The sequence below is a fragment of the Mobula birostris genome, unplaced genomic scaffold, assembly GCF_030028105.1.
Source record: "Mobula birostris isolate sMobBir1 unplaced genomic scaffold, sMobBir1.hap1 scaffold_348, whole genome shotgun sequence".
Taxonomy (NCBI): Eukaryota; Metazoa; Chordata; class Chondrichthyes; order Myliobatiformes; family Myliobatidae; genus Mobula; species Mobula birostris.
The window spans coordinates 56,505-79,256 of NW_027276549.1; the positions used below are offsets into that span (position 1 = coordinate 56,505).

The following is a 22,752-nucleotide window of genomic DNA, read 5'->3' on the forward strand; positions in this document are numbered from 1 at the left end:
TCAGTCTCACTCTGTCCCGTCACTCACTGTTCATTAGTCTCACTCTGTCCCGTCACTCTGCTCATCGGTCTCACTCTGTCCCGTTACTCTCTGTTCATCAGTCTCACACTATCCCGTCACTCTCTGTTCATCAGTCTCACTCTATCCCGTCCCTCTCTGTTCATCAGTCTCACTCTGTCCCGTTACTCTCTGTTCATCAGTCTCACTCTATCCCGTCACTCTGCTCATTGGTGTCCCTCTGTACCGTCACTCTGCTCATCGGTCTCCCACTGTCTCGTTGCTCTGTGCTCATCAGTCTCACTTTATTCTGTCACTCTCTACTCTTCTAAACCCTGTTGAGTTGGCTGTTTCCCACCTCTTCATTGGCGAGGGCTGTGATGAGGAGTGAAGCCCGTGACAGCCTGTGGGTGGTCTGCAGCTTGCGGGCAGCCAGAGCCTCCTTCTGTTCCAAGGCTTTGTTGAAGGCCTGTTGTAGTGACAGCTGATGGTCCTCAACCTACAGGGTAGAATGGAAACCATGTATTGACTTTCGTAATGCTGACCAGGCAGAGGTGAATAGGAAGGATGTCTAGGGTTGCTGTGAATGGGCTCATAAAAGTGGTCTGGGTAATGCTCATGATTTCAAGGCACTTCTAACAGCTTCGACTTAGTTGGCTCAGCTTCTTTCATTGGTTGGACTGGTTTGTCCTCCTCCCTTGATAGCTTGATCCCACTGAGAAGGATTGAGATATGGATCACCACACCATGAAATGTGGCAAGAACTTTCCCTTGAATCTTTTCTGGAAATTCCCTTCTGTAAAACTGATGTTTTCCATGTTGGTGATTGATTCAACTGGAGTTCCCATTCACAGAGGTGTGCACATGTGTCCTTAAGTGCATGGGCATACTCATTTTATGTGTAGGCCCATGCATGAATCTGCAGGTTGCATGTGTAAATCTGTGTGTGCTTGAGTGAGAGAGTGACTGTGCCTATGCCTACTTGTTTGAGGTGTGCGTACACCTGTGTGTTTGTGTGTTCATGCATAAGTGCATTTATTGTGTATATGTGTACGTGTGCATGTGTATATATGTGTCTGAACACCTGTGTATGCGTACATCTGTATGTGTGTGCACGTATATCCGTGTGTATATGTGTGCATGTACGAGGGGTGATTGATAAGTTCATGGCCTAAGGTAGAAGGAGTCCATTTTAGAAAACCTAGCACATTTATTTTTCCTACATTTACACACTTAGTCCAGCGTTCGTGGAGCATACTGATCCCTTCTTTGTAGAAGTCAGCGTCTTGGACCTCCAGAAAGTGGTCCACAGCAGGGGTGACTGATAAGTTCATGGCCTAAGGTAGAAGGAGATGAGTTATACAGCTCTCGTGCAGTTTGAAGTTATTAACTTGAAAGTGTGAGTGTGCATGTATGTGTGTATATTTGTGTGTGTATGTATGTATTTGTGAGTGTGAGTGTGTGTGAGTGTGTGTGTGTGTGAGTGTGTGTGTATATGTGCATGTGATTACTATCTGAATGATATCAAGTTAGGAAAAGGGGAAGTACAAAGAGATCTAGGTGTTCTTGTTCATCAGTCACTGAAAGCAAGCATGCAGGTACAGCAGGCAGTGAAGAAAGCTAATGGCATGCTGGCCTTCATAACAAGGGGAGTTGCGTATAGGAGCAAAGAGGTCCTTCTGCAGCTGTACAGGGCCCTGGTGAGACCCCACCTGGAGTACTGTGTACAGTTCTGGTCTCCAAATTTGAGGAAGGACATTCTTGCTATTGAGGGAGTGCAACGTAGGTTCACATGGTTAATTCCCGGGATGGCGGGTCTGTCATATGTTGAAAGATTGGAGCGACTGGGCTTGTATACTCTGGAATTTAGAAGGATGAGAGAGGATCTGATTGAAACATATAAGATTATTAAGGGATTGGACATGCTAGAGGCAGGAAACATGTTAGTCATAGTCATTGATCCCGGGGGAAATTGGTTTTCATTACAGTTGCACCATAAATAATAAATAGTAATAGAACCATAAATAGTTAAATAGTAATATGTAAATTATGCCAGTAAATTATGAAATAAGTCCAGGACCAGCCTATCGGCTCAGGGTGTCTGACCCTCCAAGGGAGGAGTTGTAAAGTTTGATGGCCACAGGCAGGAATGACTTCCTATGACGCTCTGTGTTGCATCTCAGTGGAATGAGTCTCTGGCTGAATGTACTCCTGTGCCCACCCAATACATTATGTAGTGGATGGGAGACATTGACCAAGATGGCATGCAACTTAGACAGCATCCTATTTTCAGACACCATCGTGAGAGAGTCCAGATCCATCCCTACAACATCACTGGCCTTACGAATGAGTTTGTTGATTCTGTTGATGTCTGCTACCCTCAGCCTGCTGCCCCAGCACACAACAGCAAACATGATAGCACTGGCCACCACAGACTCATAGAACATCCTCAACATCGTCCAGCAGATGTTAAAGGACCTCAGTCTCCTCAGGAAATAGAGACGACTGTGACCCTTCTTGTAGAAAGCCTCAGTGTTCTTAGACCAGTCCAGTTTATTGTCAATTCGTATCCCCAGGTATTTGTAATCCTCCACCATGTCCACACTGACCCCTGGATGGAAACAGGGGTCACCGGTACCTTAGCTCTCCTCAGGTCTACCACCAGCTCCTTAGTCTTTTTCACATTAAGCTGCAGATAATTCTGCTCACACCATGTGACAAAGTTTCCTACTGTAGCCCTGTACTCAATCTCATCTCCCTTGCTGATGCATCCAACTATGGCAGAGTCAAGCGAAAACTTCTGAAGATGACAAGACTCTGTGCAGTAGTTGAAGTCCGAGGTGTAAATGGTGAAGAGAAAGGGAGACAGACAGTCCCCTGTGGAGCCCCAGTGCTGCTGATCACTCTGTCGGACACAGTATTGCAAGCACACGTACTGTGGTCTGCTAGTCAGGTAATCAAGAATCCATGACAGCAGGAAAGCATCCACCTGCATCGCTGTCAGCTTCTCCCCCAGCAGAGCAGGGCAGATGGTGTTGAACGCACTGGAGAAGTCAAAAAACATGACCCTCACAGTGCTCACTGGCTTGTCCAGGTGGGCGTAGACACGGTTCAGCAGGTAGACAATGGCATCCTCAACTCCTAGTCGGGGCTGGTAGGCGAACTGGAGGGGATCTAAGTGTGGCCTGACCATAGGCCGGAGCAGCTCCAGAACAAGTCTCTCCAGGGTCTTCATGATGTGGAAGCTCAATGCCACCGGTCTGTAGTCATTAAGGCTGCTGGGGCACGGCGTCTTCGGCACAGGGACGAGGAAGGACGTCTTCCACAGTACAGGAACCCTCCGGAGCCTCAGGCTCATGTTGAATACATGGCGAAGTACTCCACATAGCTGAGGGGCACAGGCTTTGAGCACCCTGGTACAGACACCATCCGGTCCTGCAGCCCTGCTTGGGTTGAGACGTTTCAGCTGTCTTCTCACCTGTTCAGCCGTGAAGCCCATCGTGGTGGTTTCGTGTGGGGGAGGGGTATAGTCATGAGAGCAGGGTGGGGGACTGTGAGGAGGGGTAGGAGGGGAGAGTGGAATATGTGTTGGTTGGGGGCCGACAACAGATGGCTCACGTGGGGGATGGGCAGGGGCCACAATGTCAAATCTGTTAAAGAACAGGTTAAGTTCGTTGGCTCTGTCCACACTGCCTTCAGCTCCTCTGTTGCTAGTTTGCCGAAACCCAGTGATGGTCCTCATCCCACTCCAGACCTCTCTCATGTTGTTCTGCTGGAGTTTCCACTCAAGCTTCCTTCTGTACCTGTCTTTAGCCTCCCTGATCCTGGCTTTCAGGTTCCTCTGTATCGCCCTCAGCTCCTCTCTATTTCCATCTCTAAACGCCATCTTTTTAGCATTCAGGATGTCCTTAATGTCCTTTGTCACCCATGGCTTGTTATTTGAATAATAAAGGACAGTTCTTGTTCCCGATGTTGGGTGAGTCCAGAACCAAAGGCCACAGTTTAAGAATAAGGGGTAGGCCATTTAGAACAGAGTTGAGGAAAAACTTTTTCACCCAGAGAGTTGTGGATCTGTGGAATACTCTGCCTCAGAAGGCAATGGAGGCCAGTTCTCTGGATGCTTTCGAGAGAGAGTTAGATGGAGCTCTTAAAGATAGCGGAGTCAAGGGAGATGGGGAGAAGGCAGGAACAGGGCACTGACTGTCGATGATCAGCCATGATCACAGTGAATGGCAGTGCTGGCTCGAAGGGCTGAATGGCCTATTCCTGCACCTATTGTCTATTGTGTGTGAGTGTGAGTGTGAGCGTGTACATGTCCGTTTGTATTTCTATGTGTGTGTATTGATATATCCAAGCATGTACGTGCATGTTTTTTGTATGTGTGTGTGTGTGTGTGTGTCAGTGTGTGTGTGTGTGTGTGTGTCAGTGTGTGTGTGTGTGTGTGTGTCAGTGTGTGTGTGTGTGTGTGTGTGTGTGTGTGTGTGTATATGCGCGCATGCCTGTGCATGCGAACAAGGGGCTGTTTGCAAAGACGAGTAGAGCTGCAGAGAATCAGTAGGCAGCTTATCCCTCCATGAGAGAAGGAGGAAGGTAAAGGGGTGTGAATGGAAAATGGTGACAGCTTCTTACCAGCTTCAGGGCTGTATTCTTTTCTCGAAGGTTATTCCTGGCGATTACAAGAACTTCCTGGGCGTCCACCACTTTCTGCTGCTTCGGCTCCATTGCCTGTCACACAGAGTTGGACGGGTTACTGTGGCGGTTTTGAACTGGGTGACACCACTTCAGCCTGCAGGTCACATACCAAGCACTGCAGGCACAAAGAGCTCCTATCTTCAGCTTTCCAATGGGCTCACGTGGAGTCAGACTCTTGTATATGGCTGGCTATTTCACCACCTTCACCTCTAACCTCCTGTGACATGGTCCACACATTCTGTGTATCATGGCTTGGTATGGCAACTGCTCTATCCAAGACCACAAGAAATTGCAAAGTTGTGGCCATTTTCCCGTCCCGTCTGTCATGCATACCAGCCTTCCCCTTCGTGACTCTGTTTACAATCCCCACTGCCTCAGGAAAGCAGCCAACATAATCAAAGACCCACCCCCCCCCCCCACCCTGGATGCTCTCTCTTCTCCCACCCCTCCCATTGAAAGCATGTACCACCAGACTTGAGGACAACTTCTATCTTGCTGTTATCAGAATTTTAAATGGACCTCGCAGTTGATAATGAATTCTTGATCTCCCATTCTACCTCATCTTGTGTCTTGTTTTGAATTCTCTGTAATGGCAACACTACTGTTTACATCCTGTTTCCTTTTTACCACCATGTACTTATGTCTGGATGGCATGACATACAACAGAAGTTTTTCCACTGTGTCTCAGTACATGACAAAAATAAACCAATTCTGCAATCTCACTGGAAAAATGTGGAACTCTATAGTCAGAGACCAGAGAATTGATGATGGGGCAGGAAGAAACAGCTGAAGAATAAATTGTGCCCATAATGGAGAACAAAAGTCCAATGCAAATAAGGAATAAATCAATCATTTTATCAAAAAATATGAAGTTATTAAGCCTCAAAATTGATAAACAACAAGGACCCAATGGTCCAACTCTGAGAGATCATAAACAGGAATGTGTGGAGACTAGAAAATGTGAACACACCACTCTTTTCATAGGGCAATGGAGTAACTGTGGAGTTGATCTACCTGACTAGGATGTCTAAAGCTAGTGTTTAAGGTCTCAACATAATGGGTCATTAATTCAGAATTATAATGAGAAAAACATTCCTGCAAGCAACAAGCATTAACGCTGATATTCCTGAAGTAAGACGGCTATTGAAGGGTGAGTTGCTGAAGGCATTAGTCCTGGTTGCCCCTTTGTAGGAAGGAAGTGGAAGCTTTGGAGGGGTGCAGAAGAGGTTTGCCATGATGGTGCCTAGATTAGAGGGCATGTGTTGTAAGGAGACGTTGGACAAAGTTAAGTTGTCTCCTCTGGAGTAGTAGAGGCTGAGGGATGACCTGATAGAGGTTTATGTGATTATGAGGCATCTACAAGGTAGGCAGCTGTTATCTTTTTCCCAGAGTCAAAAAGCATTGGTCAGACCGTACTTGGTGCATTGTGAGCAGTTTGAGGAAAGATGTGCATACATTGGAGGGAGTCTAGAGGAAGTTCACAGGAATGAAAGGGTTAATGTACGAGGAGCTTTTAATGGCACTGGGCCTGTACTCACTGAAGTTCAGAAAAATGAGTGGGGAGCTCATTGAAACCTATCAAATATTGAAAGGCCTAGATAAAGCGGATGTGAGGAGGATGCTTCCTATATTTACTCAATCTAGGATTTTTATTCTGCCACTGATTTTTGTAATAACTTTTTCGGGTCTATTTAGAAGATTGAGGGGGGATCTGATTGAAATGTATAAGATCCTAAAGGGATTGGACAGGCTAGATGCAGGAAGATTGTTCCCGATGTTGGGGAAGTCCAGAACGAGGGGCCACAGTTTGAGGATAGAGGGGAAGCCTTTTAGGACTGAGATTAGGAAAAACTTCTTCACACAGAGAGTGGTGAATCTGTGGAATTCTCTGCCACAGGAAACAGTTGAGGCCAGTTCATTGGCTATATTTAAGAGGGAGTTAGATATGGCCCTTGTGGCTACGGGGGTCAGGGGGTATGGAGGGAAGGCTGGGGCGGTGTTCTGAGTTGGATGATCAGCCATGATCATAATAAATGGTGGTGCAGGCTCGAAGGGCCGAATGGCCTACTCCTGCACCTATTTTCTATGTTTTCTATGTTTCTATATTGTGGCATCTGGGACCAGAGGGCACAGCCTCAGAATAGAGTGGCATTCCTTTAGAACAGAGATGAGGAAATTTTTTTTAGCTGGATTGTGGTGAATCTGTAGAATTAATTGCCACAGATTGCTCTGGGGTCATTAGGTATATTTAAAGTGGAGGTTTATAGGTTCTTGATTAGGAAGGGTTATGGGAAGAAGACAGCAGTTTGGGATTGAGAGAGATAATAAATCAGCCATGATGGAATGGTGGAACAGCCTCAATGGGCCAAATGATCAAATTCTGCTCCTATGCCTTATGGTCTTCTGTCTCATAGCAAAGGGTGTGCATTTAAAGTAAGATGGGGTACCTGAAAAGTGCTGCCAGGGTTGGTTGTAGAGGCAAATTCAACAGAAGTATTTAAGAGGGATATGAATGTGCACAGAATGGGGGGCTAGGGACATTGTGTAGGCAGAAGGGGATTGTTCAGTTAGGCATTTAAATTACTTATTGAATTAGTTTGGCATAACAGCAAGGGCCAAGGGGCCTGTTCCTGTACCGTAATCCTCTGCAGAGTCCTCTTTGATCTCTCAGTTTCATGTCAGCACTGTTGTGCTCTTTGTGGATCTATCAGCCAAGTTAGTTTGACTTATGACAATTTTAAAAATTTAAACCTATAAATAGTCACATTCAAAATCATAGAATTGCAGTGTCATTAGGCATGAAATCTGGCCTTTTGGCCCACTGAGCTCATCAGCCATTTACACTAATCTCATTTTATTCTCCCCCATTCTTATTAACTCCCCCTAAACTCTACTATTCACGTAGACATTGGTGGAAAGTTACATTAGCCTGTTAACCCAAAAACAGAATATTCAAACTGCAGACATACAAAAAGACAACAGTGGATGTCAATATTGAATTTAGGTGACTCAAGACATGAACTAGCAGCTCTACGAAATTATGCAGGATTCATCTCCTCCCACTCCTGACGCTTCAACCCATCAACAATCCTTACACCCATGTACAGCACAGCACAGCACAGGAATAGGGCCTTTGGCCTTTGATGTTGCATTAAACTAATTAAGCAAGTAATTAAAAGACTACTAAGGCAACACGCCATCCTAGTGTCTCTTTCGAGACCAGAGATCCTCCTGTCCGTCTCCTATCACTATCGCTCTGCCTGGCTTTACCTTTTCCTGCTAAGCCTCAAGATCCAGCCTCAGTGCCACAAGCCTGGCTGCTGCCACTGTGCCTAATAGGTCATTCCCCCACCAGCAGTATCCAAAGGGATACACTTGTTGCTGAAAGGAATGGCCACAGGGGAACCCTGTACTGACTGCTTATTCCCCTCATATCTCCTGGTGTTCACACATCGACTATCTGATGCCTGCACGCTGAGTGTGACCACCTCAGTAAAAGTTTCATCTATGACGTTTTCTGCTTTCCAGATGGTCCCAAGTACATCCAGCTCCAGTTCCTTGACATTGTTAGTAAGGAACGAAGTTGGGTGCACATACCACAGATGTAGTCATCAGGGAGACTTTTGGATGCCCTGATAGCCCACGTGGTTATAGAGTCATATAAAACTGCAACACAGAAACAGGACCTTCAGCCTACCTATTCCATGTCAAACCATTTAACCTGCCTACTCCCATTAACCTGCACCTAGACCACAGCCCTCCATAGCCCATCCTAACTTCTCTTAAACGTCAAAATTGAAATCACATCCACTACTTGCACTGGCAGCTTGTTTCACACTCCCACTATCCTGTGAGTGAAGAAGTTCCCCCTCAGGTTCCCCTTAAACATTTTACTTTTCACCCTTAACCCATGACCTCTAGTTGTAGTCTCACCCAGTCTCAGTGGAAAAAGCCTGCTTGCATTTCCCCTCTCTATACTCCTTATATTTTGTATACCTCCATCAAACCTCCTCTTAATCTTCTACGTTCTAGGAAATAAAGCTCTAACCTATTCAATCTTCCCTTATAATCAGGTCATCCAGTCCCAGCAACATCCTTGTAGATTTTCTCTGTACTCATTCAATCTTATTTATATCTTTCCTGTAGGTAGGTGACCAAATCTGAACACAATACCCCTATTTGTGCCTCACCAAAGTCTTATACAACTTCAACATAACATCCCAACTCTTGTATTCAGTACTTTGACCTAGGAAGCTTTCTGAATGACCCTACCTACCTGTGATCATAAGACCACAAGATATAGGAGCAGAATTAGGCCATTTGGCCCATTGAGTCTGTTCCTCCATTTCATCATGGCTGATCCATTTCCTGCTCAGCCCCAGTCTCCTGCCTTCTCCCCATATCCCTTCATGCCCTGACCAATCAAGAACCTGTCAACCTCTGCCTTCAATACACCCAGTGACTTGACCTCCACAGCTGCCTGTGCAAAGAATTCCACAGATTCACTATTCTCTAGCTAAATAAATTCCTCCTCATCTCTTTTCTAAAAGGACACCCCTCTAGTCTGAGGCTGTGCCCTCTGGTCCTAGACTCCTCCAACATAGGAACCATTCTCTACACATCCACTCTATTCAGGCCTTTCAATATTCAGTGAGGTCACTCCCTCATTCTTCTGAATTCTAGTGAGTACACTGACGATGCAATAGTCTCTGCCCTCCACTCTGTCCTGTCCCACCTGAAAAATGGGGTCCAATATGCCAGACTGCTGTTTATAGACTTCAGTTCAGTGTTCAACACCATCATAACTAGTGGGGCAACTGTCCTCGCCGGGTCTCAACATCTCGCTCTGCAATTGGACTTCTTAACAGTAAGGCCACAGTCTGTCTGTGTGGGCAGCAATGCCTCTAGTCCCATTACACTGAGCACTTGTGCTCAGTGAGTGGGCCAATGAAGGAGTGGAGCTTTGTGGCTTTGACTCGAGAGGCTTCGATGAGAAGAGGCGGAGGACGAGCTTGTTCCCAATTAGTCTTTATAATGACTCCTGAGACGGTGATGCGCCTCTCATGTGAGATGTGGCAGTCGTGGGGGAACTCCCCTCTCCCGCAGAGTTACATCTGCCAGAAGCGCATAGGGCTGGGCGATCTGGAAGATCGTGTAAGGAATCTGGAGCAGCAGCTGGATGACCTTCGACTCGTAAGGGAGAATGAGGCAGTCATAGATGAGAGCTACAGGGATGTAGTCACACCTAGGCTGTCGGAAGCAGGTCGTTGGGTGACAGTCAGAGGGGGGAAAGCGAAGGTGAATAGACAGGTAGTGCAGAGCACCCCTGTAGCCATTCCCCTGAATAATAAGTTTACCGTCCTGGATACTGTTGGCGGGGACGACTGACCAGGTGTGAGCCACAGTGACAGGGCCTCTGGCATTGAGTCTGACCCCGTGGTGCAGAAGGGTGGGACGGAGGAGTGCTGTTGTCATTGCAGACTCTATAGTCAGGGGAGCAGACAGGAGATTTTGTGGACGTGAGAAGGACACCCACATGGTTTGTTGCCTCCCGGGTGCCAGGGTCCGGGATGTCTCTGACCGGGTGCATGACATCCTGGTACGAGAGGGAAAGCAACCATAAGTTGTGATACATGTTGGGACCAACGACATAGGCAGGAAGAGGGATGAGGTCCTGAAGTGTGAGTTTCAGGAACTAGGCAGAAGGCTGAAGAGCAGGACCTCAAGGGTGGCGTTCTCAGGATTGCTGCCAGTGCTACGTGACAGAGATGGTAAGAATTGGAGGAGATGGCAGTTGAATGCGTGGTTGAGAAGTTGGTGCAGGGAGCAGGGTTTTAGATTTTTGGATCATTGGGATCTCTTCTGGGGAAGGTGGGACCTGTACAGATTGGATGGGTTGCACCTGAACTCGAGGGGGAGCAATATCCTTGCAGGTAGGTTCGCTGGCATGGTTCGGGAGGGTTTAAACTAATTTGCAAGGGGGATGGGACCTGGAGCAATAGAGCAGTGGAAGAAGTGCGTGGAGTAAAGCCAGATCTAACATATAAAGAGTCTTTGAGGAAAGAGAAGCAGAATAAAGCGTGTAAAGGTAGTAAGGTAGAAGGGCTAAAGTGTGTGTACTTCAATGCAAGAAGCATCAGGAACAAAAGTGATGAACTGAGAGCTTGGATACATACATGGAATTATGAAGTAGTGACCATTACAGAGACTTGGCTGGCACCAGGGCAGGAATGGATTCTCAATATTCCTGGATTTCAGTGCTTTAAAGGGGATGGGGGGGGAGTGGAGGAGAGGTGGCATTACTGGTCAGGGATACTATTACAGCTACAGAAAGGGTGGGTAGTGTAGCAGGATCCTCTTTTGAGTCAGTATGGGTGGAAGTCAGGAACAGAAAGGGAGCAGTTACTCGATTGGGTGTATTCTATAGGCCCCCTGGTAGCAGCAGAGATACCAAGGAACAGATTGGGAGGCAGATTTTGGAAAGGTGCAAAAATAACAGGGTTGTTATCATGGGGGACTTTAACTTCCCTAATATTGACTGGCACCTGATTAGTTCCAAGGGTTTGGATGGGGCAGATTTTCTTAAGTGTGTCCAGGACGGATTCCTGTCACAGTATGTTGACAGGCTGACCAGGGGGAATGCCATACTAGATCTAGTATTAGGTAACGAACTAGGTCAGGTCACAGATCTCTCAGTGGGTGAGCATCTGGGGGACATTGACCACCACTCCCTGGTCTTCAGCATTATCATGGAAAAGGATAGAATCAGAGAGGACAGGAAAATTTTTAATTGGGGAAGGGCAAATTATGAGGCTATAAGGCTAGAACTTGCGGGTGTGAATTGGGATGTTTTTGCAGGGAAATGTACTATGGACATGTGGTCGATGTTTAGAGATCTCTTGCGGGATGTTGGGGATAAATTTGTCCCGGGGAGGATGATAAAGAATGGTAGGGTGAAGGAACCATGGGTGACAAGTGAGGTGGAAAATCTAGTCAGGTGGAAGAAGGCAGCATACGTGAGGTTTGGGAAGCAAGGATCAGATTGGTCTATTGAGGAATATAGGGAAGCAAGAAAGGAGCTTAAGGGGCTGAGAAGAGCAAGAAGGGGGCATGAGAAGGCCTTGGCGAGTAGGGTAAAGGAAAACCCCAAGGCATTCTTCAGTTATGTGAAGAGCAAAAGGATGATAGGACTGAAGGTAGGACCATTAGAGATAAAGGTGGGAAGATGTGCCTGGAGGCTGTGGAAGTGAGCGAGGTCCTCAATGAATACTTCTCTCGGTATTCACCAATGAGAGGGAACTTGATGACGATGAGGACAATATGAGTGAGGTTGATGTTCTGGAGCATGTTGATATTAAGGGAGAGGAGGTGTTGGAGTTATTAAAATACATTAGGATGGATAAGTCCCCGGGGCCTGACGGAATATTCCCCAGGCTGCTGCACGAGGCCAGGAAAGAGATTGCTGAGCCTCTGGCTAGGATCTTTATGTCCTCATTGTCGATGGGAATGGTACCGGAGGATTGGAGGAAGGCGAATGTTGTCCCCTTGTTCAAAAAAGGTAGTAGGGATAGTCCGGGTAATTATAGACCAGTGAGTTTTACGTCTCTGGTGGAAAAGCTGTCGGAGAAGATTCTTAGAGATAGGATCTATGGGCATTTAGAGAACCATGGTCTGATCAGGGACAGTCAGCATGGCTTTGTGAAGGGCATATCATGTCTAAGAAGCCTGATAGAGTTCTTTGAGGAGGTGACCAGGCATTTGGATGAGGGTAGTGCAATGGATGTGATCTATATGGATCTTAGTAAGGCATTTGACAAGGTTCCACACGGTAGGCTTATTCAGAAAGTCAGAAGACATGGGATCCAGGGAAGTTTGGCCAGGTGGATTCAGAATTGGCTTGCCTGCAGAAGGCAGAGGGTTGTGGAGGAGGGAGTACATTCGGGTTGGAGGGTTGTGACTAGTGATGTCCCACAAGGATTGGTTCTGGGACCTCTACTTTTTGTGATTTTTATTAACGACCTGGATGTGGGGGTAGAAGGGTGGGTTGCCAAGTTTGCAGCCAACACAAAGGTTGGTGGTGTTGTAGATAGTGTAGAGGATTGTCGAAGAATGCAAAGAGACATTGATAAGTTGCAGAAGCGGGCTGAGAAGTGGCAGATGGAGTTCAACCCGGAGAAGTGTGAGGTGGTACACTTTGGAAGGACAAACTCCAAGCAGAGTACAAAGTAAATGGCAGGATACTTGGTATTGTGGAGGAGCAGAGGGATCTCGGGGTACATATTCACAGATCCCTGAAAGTTGTCTCACAGGTAGATAGGGTAGTTAAGAAAGCTTATGGGGTGTTAGCTTTCTTAAGTTGAGGGATAGAGTTTAAGAGTCGCGATGTAATGATGCAGCTCTATAAAACTCTGGTTAGGCCACACTTGGAGTACTGTGTTCAGTTCTGGTCGCCTCACTATAGGAAGGATGTGAAGCATTGGAAAGGGTACAGAGGAGATTTACCAGGATGCTGCCTGATTTAGAAAGTATGCATTATGATCAGAGATTAAGGGAGCTAGGGCTTTACTCTTTGGAGAGAAGGAGGATGAGAGGAGACATGATAGATAGAGGTGTACAAGATAATAAGAGGAATAGATAGAGTGGATAGCCAGCGCCTCTTCCCCAGGGCACCACTGCTCAATACAAGAGGACATGGCTTTAAGGTAAGGAGTGGAAAGTTCAAGGGGGATATTAGAGGAAGGTTTTTTACTCAGAGAGTGGTTGGTGTGTGGAACGCACTGCCTGAGTCAATGGTGGAGGCAGATACACTAGTGAAGTTTAGGAGACTACTAGACACGTATATGGAGGAATTTAAGGTGGGGGGTTATATGGGAGGCAGGGTTTGAGGGTCGGCACAACAATGTGGGCCGAAGGGCCTGTACTGTGCTGGACTACTCTATGTTCTATGTTTTCCCCAAGGCTGTTCACACTGCTGATGTCTGACTGCGTTGCAGGATTCAGCTCAAAACATGTCATCAAGTTTGTGGATGACACAACAGTGATTAGCCTCATCAAGAATGATGATGAGATGGAATATAGAGAGGAAGTGGAGCAGCTGATGGAATGATGTCAGAACAACCTGAGCCTGAACATGGAGAAGACAAGGGGAATCATTGTGGACTTCAGGAAGGCGCAGACAAACTTTCCCCCTCTGTAAATATATGGCTCCTTCTTAGAGAGTGTTAAGTGCACCAAGTTCCTGGGAGTTTGTGATGCCACTTTAAGTAAACTGTAGACATAATTCCCAGATCCCTTTGTTCTACCTCCCTCCTCAGTGCCCTACTGCTCACTGTGAAAGACATACCGTGGTTGGTCCACCCAAAGTACAACACCTCACATTTGTCTACATTAATTACCATCTGCTATTTTTTCAGCCATTTTTCCAGCTGGTCCAGATCTCGCTGCAAGATTTGATAGTCTTCCTCACTGTCCACTACTCCCTCATTCTTGGTGTCATCTGTAAATTTGATGATCCAGTTAACCACATTATCATCCAGATCATTGATATAAATGACAAACAGCAGTGGACTCAGCACCCATCCCTTAACAGTCCACTAGTCACAGGCCTCCAGTCATCTGCTTCCACTCTCTGGCCTCTCCTGCAAAGCCAATGTCTAATCCAATTTACTACCTCACCTTGAATGTCAAGCAACTGAACCTTCTTGACCAACCACGCATGCAGGTCCTTGTCAAACGCCTTACTGAAGTTTATGTAGACAACATCCACTGCCTTGCCTTCATTAACTTTCCTGGTAACTTCCTCAAAAAACTATAAGATTGACTAGACATGACCTTTTGTGCACAAAGCCATGCTGACTATTCCTAATCAGTCTATCCAAACACTTATATATACTGTCCCTTAGAATACCTTCCAATAACTTTCCCACCGTTGATGTCGGGTTCACCGGCCTATAATTTCCTGGTTTATTCTTAGAGCCTTTCTTAAACAGCAGAACAACATTAGCAATCCTCCAATCACCTGGTGCCTCACTTGTCGCTTAGAATGATTGAAATATCTCTGCAGGGGCTCCTGCAATTTCTGCACTTGCCTTCCACAAGATCTGGGGGAATACCTTATCAGGCCCTGGGGACTTGTTGACTTTAATTTGCCTAAAGACAGCAAACATCTCCTCCTCTGTAATCTGTATAGGGTACATGAACTTGCTGCTGCTTAGCCTCACTTCTATAGACTCTGCATCCATCTGCTGAGTAAATACCGATGCAAAGTCCTTTTAACATTTTCCCCAACTCTTTTGGCGCCACACATAGATTACCCTTGTAATCTTCCAAAGGAGCAATTTTTTCCCTTGCAATCCTTTTACTCTTAACCTATCTCCAGAAGCCCTTAGGATTCTCCTTCACTTTGTCTGCTAGATTAACCTCATGCCTTCTTTTAGCCCTCTAGATTTCTTTCTTAAGTGGTCTCTTGCATTTTTATACTCCTCAAGTACCTCATTTGTGCCTACCAAGCTATACCTGCTCCACACCTTTTTTTTCCCTTAACCAGGGCCTCAATATCCCTTGAAAAACAATGTTCCCTAAACTTTTATCCTTACTTTTATTCTAACAGGCACATACAAGCTTTGTACTCTCAAAATGTCACTGTTGAAGGCTTCACACTTATCAAGTACACCTTCGCCAGGAAACAGCCTTCCAATAAGAATCTCAGTTGAGGACCAGACCTAACTTTTTCCATAACTACCTTGAAACTAATAGCATTATGACAACTAGATGCAAAGTGTCCCCTATACAAACTTTTGTCAGCTGGCCAATCTCATTCCTAATAGGAGATCAAGTCTTATACACTGTCATTGGGACTTATATGTACAGATTAAGGAAACTTTCCTGAACACATCTGACAACCTCTATCCCATCCAATCCTTTTACAGTATGGAATTTCGCGTCACTGTGTGGGAAAGTTAAAATCACCTACTATTACAACCTTATGTTTCTCGCAATAGTTTGCAATCTGTCTACAAATTTGTTCCTCTAAATCTTGCGGATTGTTGGGTGGTGTATAACATAGCCAATGTGGTCATACTTTCTTATTTCTCATTTCTACCCATAAAGCCTCACAAGATGAGTTCTCCAGTCTGTCCTGACTAGTCCATAACATCTTCCCTGACTAGTAAGACCAACCATCAACTTTTAATCCCTCCCACTCTGTCATGTCTAAAGCAATGGAGCCCTGGAATATTGAGCTGCAAGTCCTACCCTCCTGCAACCAAGTCTCACTAACGGCGACAATATCATAATTCCATGTGTTGAACCATGCCCTGGGCTCATTTCCCTTTCCTGCAATAGAAATATGCACAATGCAGAACATTAATCCCACTATACTCAGTCTTTTGATTCCTGACTTTGTCTGACGTCTTAACAACATCTGTCTCCACAACCTCTCCACTGTCTGTCTGGCACTCTGGTTCCCATCCCTCTCTTTGGCTTTTGTTGGCTTTAACTTCTCTTGTTGGCCATAGTTGTGTCATTTTGCCTTTAAAATACCTCTTCCTTTTGGGATGTATACACTCTGCACTTTACAAATTGCTTCCAAGGGCTTCTCCCTTTGATAGCTTGTGAACCCCGTTTGTCATGAGGTCGAATATTGGCTCGTAGTGGAAGTGGGGCTGGAATCAAGCACAGACCATGCCTTCAGTACAAGAGGAACACCCCAAAGCTGCACAGAAATTATAGGGGTTACTGCTTTGTTTTTGGAACATTAGTACAATTGTGTTATCCATGTTATTTTGTTTCCTGTGAGATATTGCCCAAATACTTGTCTATAATGGAATCATTGGGCAACACAGCATGGATACAGGCCCTTCAGCCCTACCAGTCTATGCCAACTACGATACCCATCCAGGTAGTTCCAATTTCCTGCTCTTGGCCCACATTGCACTAAGCCCTTCCCATCCATATGCTTTTTAAATGCTAACAGGTACAAACACTTCCTCAGGCAGCTTGTTCTATATAATAATCCTCTGCACGAAGAAGTTGCCCCTCAGGTCCCTTTTAAATCTTTCCCCTCTCACTGTGAATCTATGTGCCCTAGATTTGGACTCCCTTGCCTTGGGGAAAAAACTGTTACCATCCACCGTACCTATACCCATCTTAATTTAAATACTTCTATAAAGTTGCCCCTCATTCTCTTACATTCCAAGGAATAGAGACATAGTTTGGCCGACCTCTCCCATAACACAGACTCATCGACCTGGCAGCATCCTTTTACATCTGGAGATACAGTGTACCCTCCCCTCCAATCCCCTGTACCAGCCATCAAACCTTCTCCTACTCTACACACTGACCCTCCTGGAATGAACACATCGTGCCCCCAGCATCACCTGCTCGAGTTGTCAGTACAGTCTGAAGTATTGAAGGCCAGGTGACATTGTCACAGAGGAGTTCCCAATCCCACAGGAAACAGGAAGTATGAGCGATCATTCGCTGCCCCTACCTTGCGGACTTCATGATAATGTTCCAGCGCCAGCACCCACTGGCAGAGGGAGCGGCAGGCAGTCGAAACCTTACCCACTCGCTCAGGGCTGAAATCAGGCTGCTTCGAATAAGTTTTTAATTTCAAGAACACCTGGAAAGTGGAAAGTGAAGTTCCACATTAAATATGATGGTGGTTCAGGACAGTGTGTGTGTTTGTGTGTGTGTGTGTGTGTGTGTGTGTGTGTGTGTGTAAGAGAGAGAGAACTCAACTTAGGAGTGAGTATATATGTAGGAAGGGGGGAGGGGGGTAGGGAGGTAGAAGGGGAGGGGGAGGGGGAGAGGGGGAGGGTGGAGAGGGTGGAGAGGAGGGAGGGAGAAGCTGGGAGGAGGCAGAAGCGGAGAGGGGGAGAGGCGGGAAGGGAGAGAGGAGGGAGGGGGGAAGGGAGAGAGGAGGCAGAGGTGGGAGTAGGGGAGGGGGAGGGGGGATGGGGCAGGGGATAGCGGGAGGGGGAGAGGGGGAGAGGGAGGAGAGGGAGAGGGAAAGAGGGGAGAAAGGGGGGAGGGGTGGAGAGAGAATGAATGAATCTCACCTTCTCAGGTATTTTATCCTTGTCTAGGCTGAGCAGGTGCTTCAGGAAGGAAGGGTCACTGAGCAGTAATTTAGCTGTTGCCCACTGGGGTGGTTTCTGCAGCAGCACACACACAGCATTCATTACAGTCAGGACCAGAGTGGGTGGGCTGTTGTAAACCCTGTACACATGACAATAAGATCAGCGTTGTCAAACAATCGTGGTCATACTGGGACAATGCACATTGACGGAGTTGCTAGATGATGGCAGAAGAGCTGGATTTTCATCAGCAGTTCGGGGAGCAATGTGTTGGGGCAGGGGTGTTTACTGAGGAACAGTTTGAGAAGTTGGATTAATATCAGTAACGATACAGTGACAGAGGGTGTGGGAGAGAGTAGTTATTGTGGTGCTTTGGAGGGATCCAATTGAGCAAATAAAGAAGAAATCCCTTATTCCCAGATTAGCCAGCCCCTACAAATGACTGCCAAGGTTTGGCTGTCAAAGCTGCTTAGGTTTCCAGTGTTGAACTGGTTGAAATGTAGAATTAGCAGCACAGGAGAGTATTTGCTCTACTATCCTTGGTACATTCACAGACTTGTAGAACCACTTTTGCTCAGGGGATGGCCATGTTCATCTCATTTTTCAGATTTTTCAATTTTCCACCTCAGGTTACTCCAAATCTTCAATATTTTTCCTTGTAATCTAATTTCTCCATATTCTCATCTACTGTCCCTAGATTCTACCACTCATCTATACACTATGGGGACAATTTATAGCAGCCAATTACTCTACCAACATACAGGTCTTTGAAGGAAGCTGGCGTACCAAGGAGAAACCCTATCACAGGGAGAGCATGCAAATTCCACAGAAACAACATGTTGCTCTTCTATTTGCACCACTGTTCCATTCATGGTGTCCTCAGGGATAGTGGTGACAGATGAGCCTTAATGATAGTCAGTAACTGTTTTTCTTTAAATTCAGCTGTAACCACCCTTCCATAAAGCCATTTGCACTTGCAACTCCAGATTACTGGTTCAAGCTTCTCTTTCTTGTCAATAACAGACACTAAGTGGCCATTTTATTAGATACCTCCTGCAGACCATACTCTTCAAGGTTCAACGTGTGAGCTCAGAGATGCTGTTACTTTTGGTTATTCAAGTTATTGTTGCCTTCCTGTAAATTTGAACCAGTTTGGCCATTCTCCTCTAACCTCGCTCATTAACAAGGCATTTTTGCTCACAGAACTGGTGCTCACTGTATGTCTTTTGCACTATTCTCTGTAAACTCGAGACTGTCGTCATGAAAATTCCAGTTTCTGAGATACTCAAACCATCCCATCTGGCACCAATTATCATTCCACAATCTAAGTCATTTAGATCACATTTGTTCCCCATTCTAATGTTTGGTCTGAACAACAATTGAGCCTTTTGACATGTATTTATACCATGAGTTTCTGCCACATGATTGACTGATTAGATATTTGCATTAATGACCAGGTGTATAGGTGTACCTAATAAAGTGGCCACTGGATGTAGTCATACTGCTACTGTTCACTGCACCTCTCTTCCTAATGTACAATACCCAAAATTAAACCATATTCACACTGACACATAAGAGTTTGCTTTCACATCCTTGCTTCATCATAGTCATAGAGTTGTAGAGTGCAGAAACATGTTCTCCCCACCTAATTAAAGTCCTCCAATCCAGGCAGCATTCTCTGCACAATCATATCTCTTCCTTTAGTGTGGTGACCAGAACTGTACACAATACTGCTAATAAGATCTAACCCATGCTTTGTAATGTTGCAACATAATATCAACTTTTATATTCTCTGTCCCAGTCTATGAAGGCAAGTGTTCTATCTGCCTTCTTCACCATCTTACCTACCCATATTGCTACATTCAGGGAGCTATAGACTTGAAATTAAGGATGTTTACCAACATTCCTGTATCCTTTCATTCACCTCATACGTATTGGGGTTAAATTTTATCTGCCAGTGCTCCAACAAACTTACCGTCTGATCTACATCCTGAGGAGTCTTAATATCTTTTTCACTACCCACAGCACCACCAACTTTCCTGTCATCAGCAAACTTACTGATTATATCTCCTAGATTCACATTTAAGCTGTTAATATATACCAGAAAGAATGAGGGTACCACATAGTACAGTGGATTCTGGTTAATTGGGACACATGAGGATCAGTACATTTTGGCCCAATTAAGTGGCTGTTGTGATTAGCCAAAGTTTCATGGAAATAGTTAAAAACAAAAAAGCCACACTACCATTTAACTGAGTAACAAATTATGTATTTAAATAAAATATAGAACAAGTTAGAACACTAGGAATACTGCTATAGAACTATACAACAGTGTATTAGTTTCTAATAGTTATCGATAGAGGAATTTATCCAGTGCATGCATTCTTTTGATTGACTGTAAATGAACAAAATCTGCATGGACACCTAGTGCAGATAATGGACTATCTTCATACAATTCCATCGATGATTGCATTCTCCAAATCTTCATTTTCATTGTAATACTCAAGATGAATTTTTCATAGTCCTAACTTGTTGAAGTAGTAAAAATGTTTCATTTTCACCCCTGGCCATTTCTGGCATTCCAAGCCTGAATGCTTGAAGACACAGTAAGCAAAACGGTTCTGAATTGTCTTACTGCTTGGTCCTCATCAACGATCAGTGATAAAAATCACTGCTTTTTGAACACAAGCGCATACAACTGACACTATTTAAAAGCTGTTTGCTCTACGCATGGTGCAGTGTCTAACAGCTACACAAGTGCACATGTCTGAGGCTAGTTAGAAAATGTTCAGCAACAGTCTCCTGCCCCAATTAAGCGGCAGGGTGTCCCAAATAAACAAATGGAATCTCAGCTATTTTCTTGATTAGTTTTTGTTCTTTAAGAATTGTCCCACATAAGTAGCTACCCCAATTAACTGATAGCCCAATTAGCCGGAATCCACTGGCATCCTTCCAGCACTACCCTCTTCCCCCTATGACCAAGTCAAGTTTGAATCCTTTTAGCCAGCTTACCTTGAATTCAATGTGCTTTAAACTTCTGGTCCAAGTTATCATGTGAATCCTTGTCAAGGCCCAACTAATTGTAATTGTTAGATGGTTATATGGTTAAGATCTATTTAGAAAATGTCGACTGCCATCAATCTTCTTTAGTTACCTCCTCAAAAATACCCTATCAAATTAGTGAAACTAATATTTTTCTGCAAGAAGCCACCACCTCCTTCCTGTAATGGGGTGGCTAGAATTAAACACAATACTCTAAGTGCCAAAGTTTTATATCACTGCAACAGAACTTCCTTACCCTTATACTCAGTGCCTGAACCAATGAAGGCAAACATGCCATACACCTTTGGGAAAAAAGTACAGTCGACGTTTCGGGCCGAAACCCTTTGGCAGGACTGGAGAAAAAAAGCTGAGGAGTAGATTTGAAAGGTGTGGGGAGGGGAGAGAGAAACACCAGGCGATAGGCGAAACTCTCTCTCACTACTCCCCTGCTGCAATCCCTGCTGCCTTCCAACCCTTTGACCATGTGCTTACCCAGATCTTCTACTCCTCAGCTTTTTTTCTCCAGTCCTGCCGAAGGGTTTTAGCCCGAAACATCGACTGTACTCTTTTCCATAGATGCTGCCTGCCCTGCTGAGTTCCTCCAGGATTTTTTGTGTGTTGCTCGGATTTCCAGCATCTGCAGATTTTCTCTTGTATGCCATATACCTTCTTTACCACCTTATCTACTGAACTTACGTGCTCACTTTCAAGGAGCTATGGACTTGCACCACAAGATCTCTGCACATCACTGCTTTCAATGGTCCTGCCACTTTCCTTTTACATTTGACCGCCTAAACTCAACTCCTCACATTTGCCAAACCTGCCAGGGTGCTAACTGTACCTTCAACAACCTATTCTTCACGCTCAACCATTTGTGTGCATACTCCTCAGATGCCTGCTCCCACTTCAAAACCATTCCACTTAAAGTTGTTAGTCCTGACATTAAACAGTTTCGAGGTTTGGTATACCATGGTTCCACCTGGCGCGGACAATGGTAGAGTTTGATGTGACACACCTGATCTCTGAAATGTCGCTCTTGTCCAGTGCTTGGAGTGCACTAATGGCCTGGCCCAGGATGGGAAGAACATTTTTCAGCTCACTGGTTGCCTGCTGCAGATCAACAAAGGAACAAAACAATGCATACATCAGGATGCTCTTCATTGATTACAACTCTGCATTCAACACTATCATCCCCTCTAAACTAATCAATAAGCTCTAAGACCTAGGACTCAATACCTCCTTGTGCAACTGGATCCTCAATTTCCTCACTTGTAGACCCCGGTCAGTTTGAATTGGCAGCAACATCGGTGCACCCCAAGGCTACGTGCTTAGCCCCCTGCTCTACCTGCTTTACACCTATGACCGTGAGTCTATGCATATCTCCAATGCCATACTTAAGTTTGCTGATGACCCCTTTCATTGACCGGATCAAATGTGGTGACAAGTTAGCATATAGGAGGGAGATTAAAAATCTAGATGAACAGTGCAACACCTATTGTACCTCTCAGCAAAACCAAAGAGCCAATTACTGATTTTTGAGGTGGAAACTGAAGGTCCATGAGTCAGTCCACATTGAGGAACAGAAGTGGAGAAGGTCAATAAGTTAAAATTCCTCAGTGTTATTTCAGAGGATCTGTCCTGGGTCCAGCATGTAAAGGGAGTATGGAGGATGAATACAGGGCCCTGGTGGAGAGCTTGGTCAAATGGTGCAAGCTGAATCATCTGAAGGTCATCATCAGTAAGCCAAAGGAGATGGTGATGGACTTCAGGAAGACTAAGCCTACACAGCTCCCTGTTACTATTGATGGTGAGGACATGGATGTGGTGAGGACCTACAAGTACATGGAGGTGCAATTGGATGGCAGACTTGAACAGATCATCAACTTAGAGGGCTGTGTATAAGAAAGGCCAGAGTCACCTATCCTTCCTGAGGAGACTGAGC

General features: G+C 45.4%; 1 protein-coding gene across 1 annotated transcript in view; it reads right to left on the reverse strand.

Moving 5' to 3' along the window:
- Positions 1–355: 355 nt before the first annotated feature.
- Positions 356–22,752, reverse strand: part of LOC140193014 (dynein axonemal heavy chain 6-like) — a gene marked incomplete at its 3' end in the record, with an annotated part of 382,778 nt that continues 360,381 nt past the window's right edge. Inside the window, exons 56-60 of the mRNA XM_072250467.1 lie at positions 21,826–21,920; positions 17,751–17,910; positions 17,180–17,311; positions 4,627–4,722; positions 356–496 (exon numbers count right to left, since the gene is read on the reverse strand). Coding sequence (XP_072106568.1) covers positions 356–496; positions 4,627–4,722; positions 17,180–17,311; positions 17,751–17,910; positions 21,826–21,920 — 624 coding nt within the window. The remainder of the gene's footprint in view (positions 497–4,626; positions 4,723–17,179; positions 17,312–17,750; positions 17,911–21,825; positions 21,921–22,752) is intronic.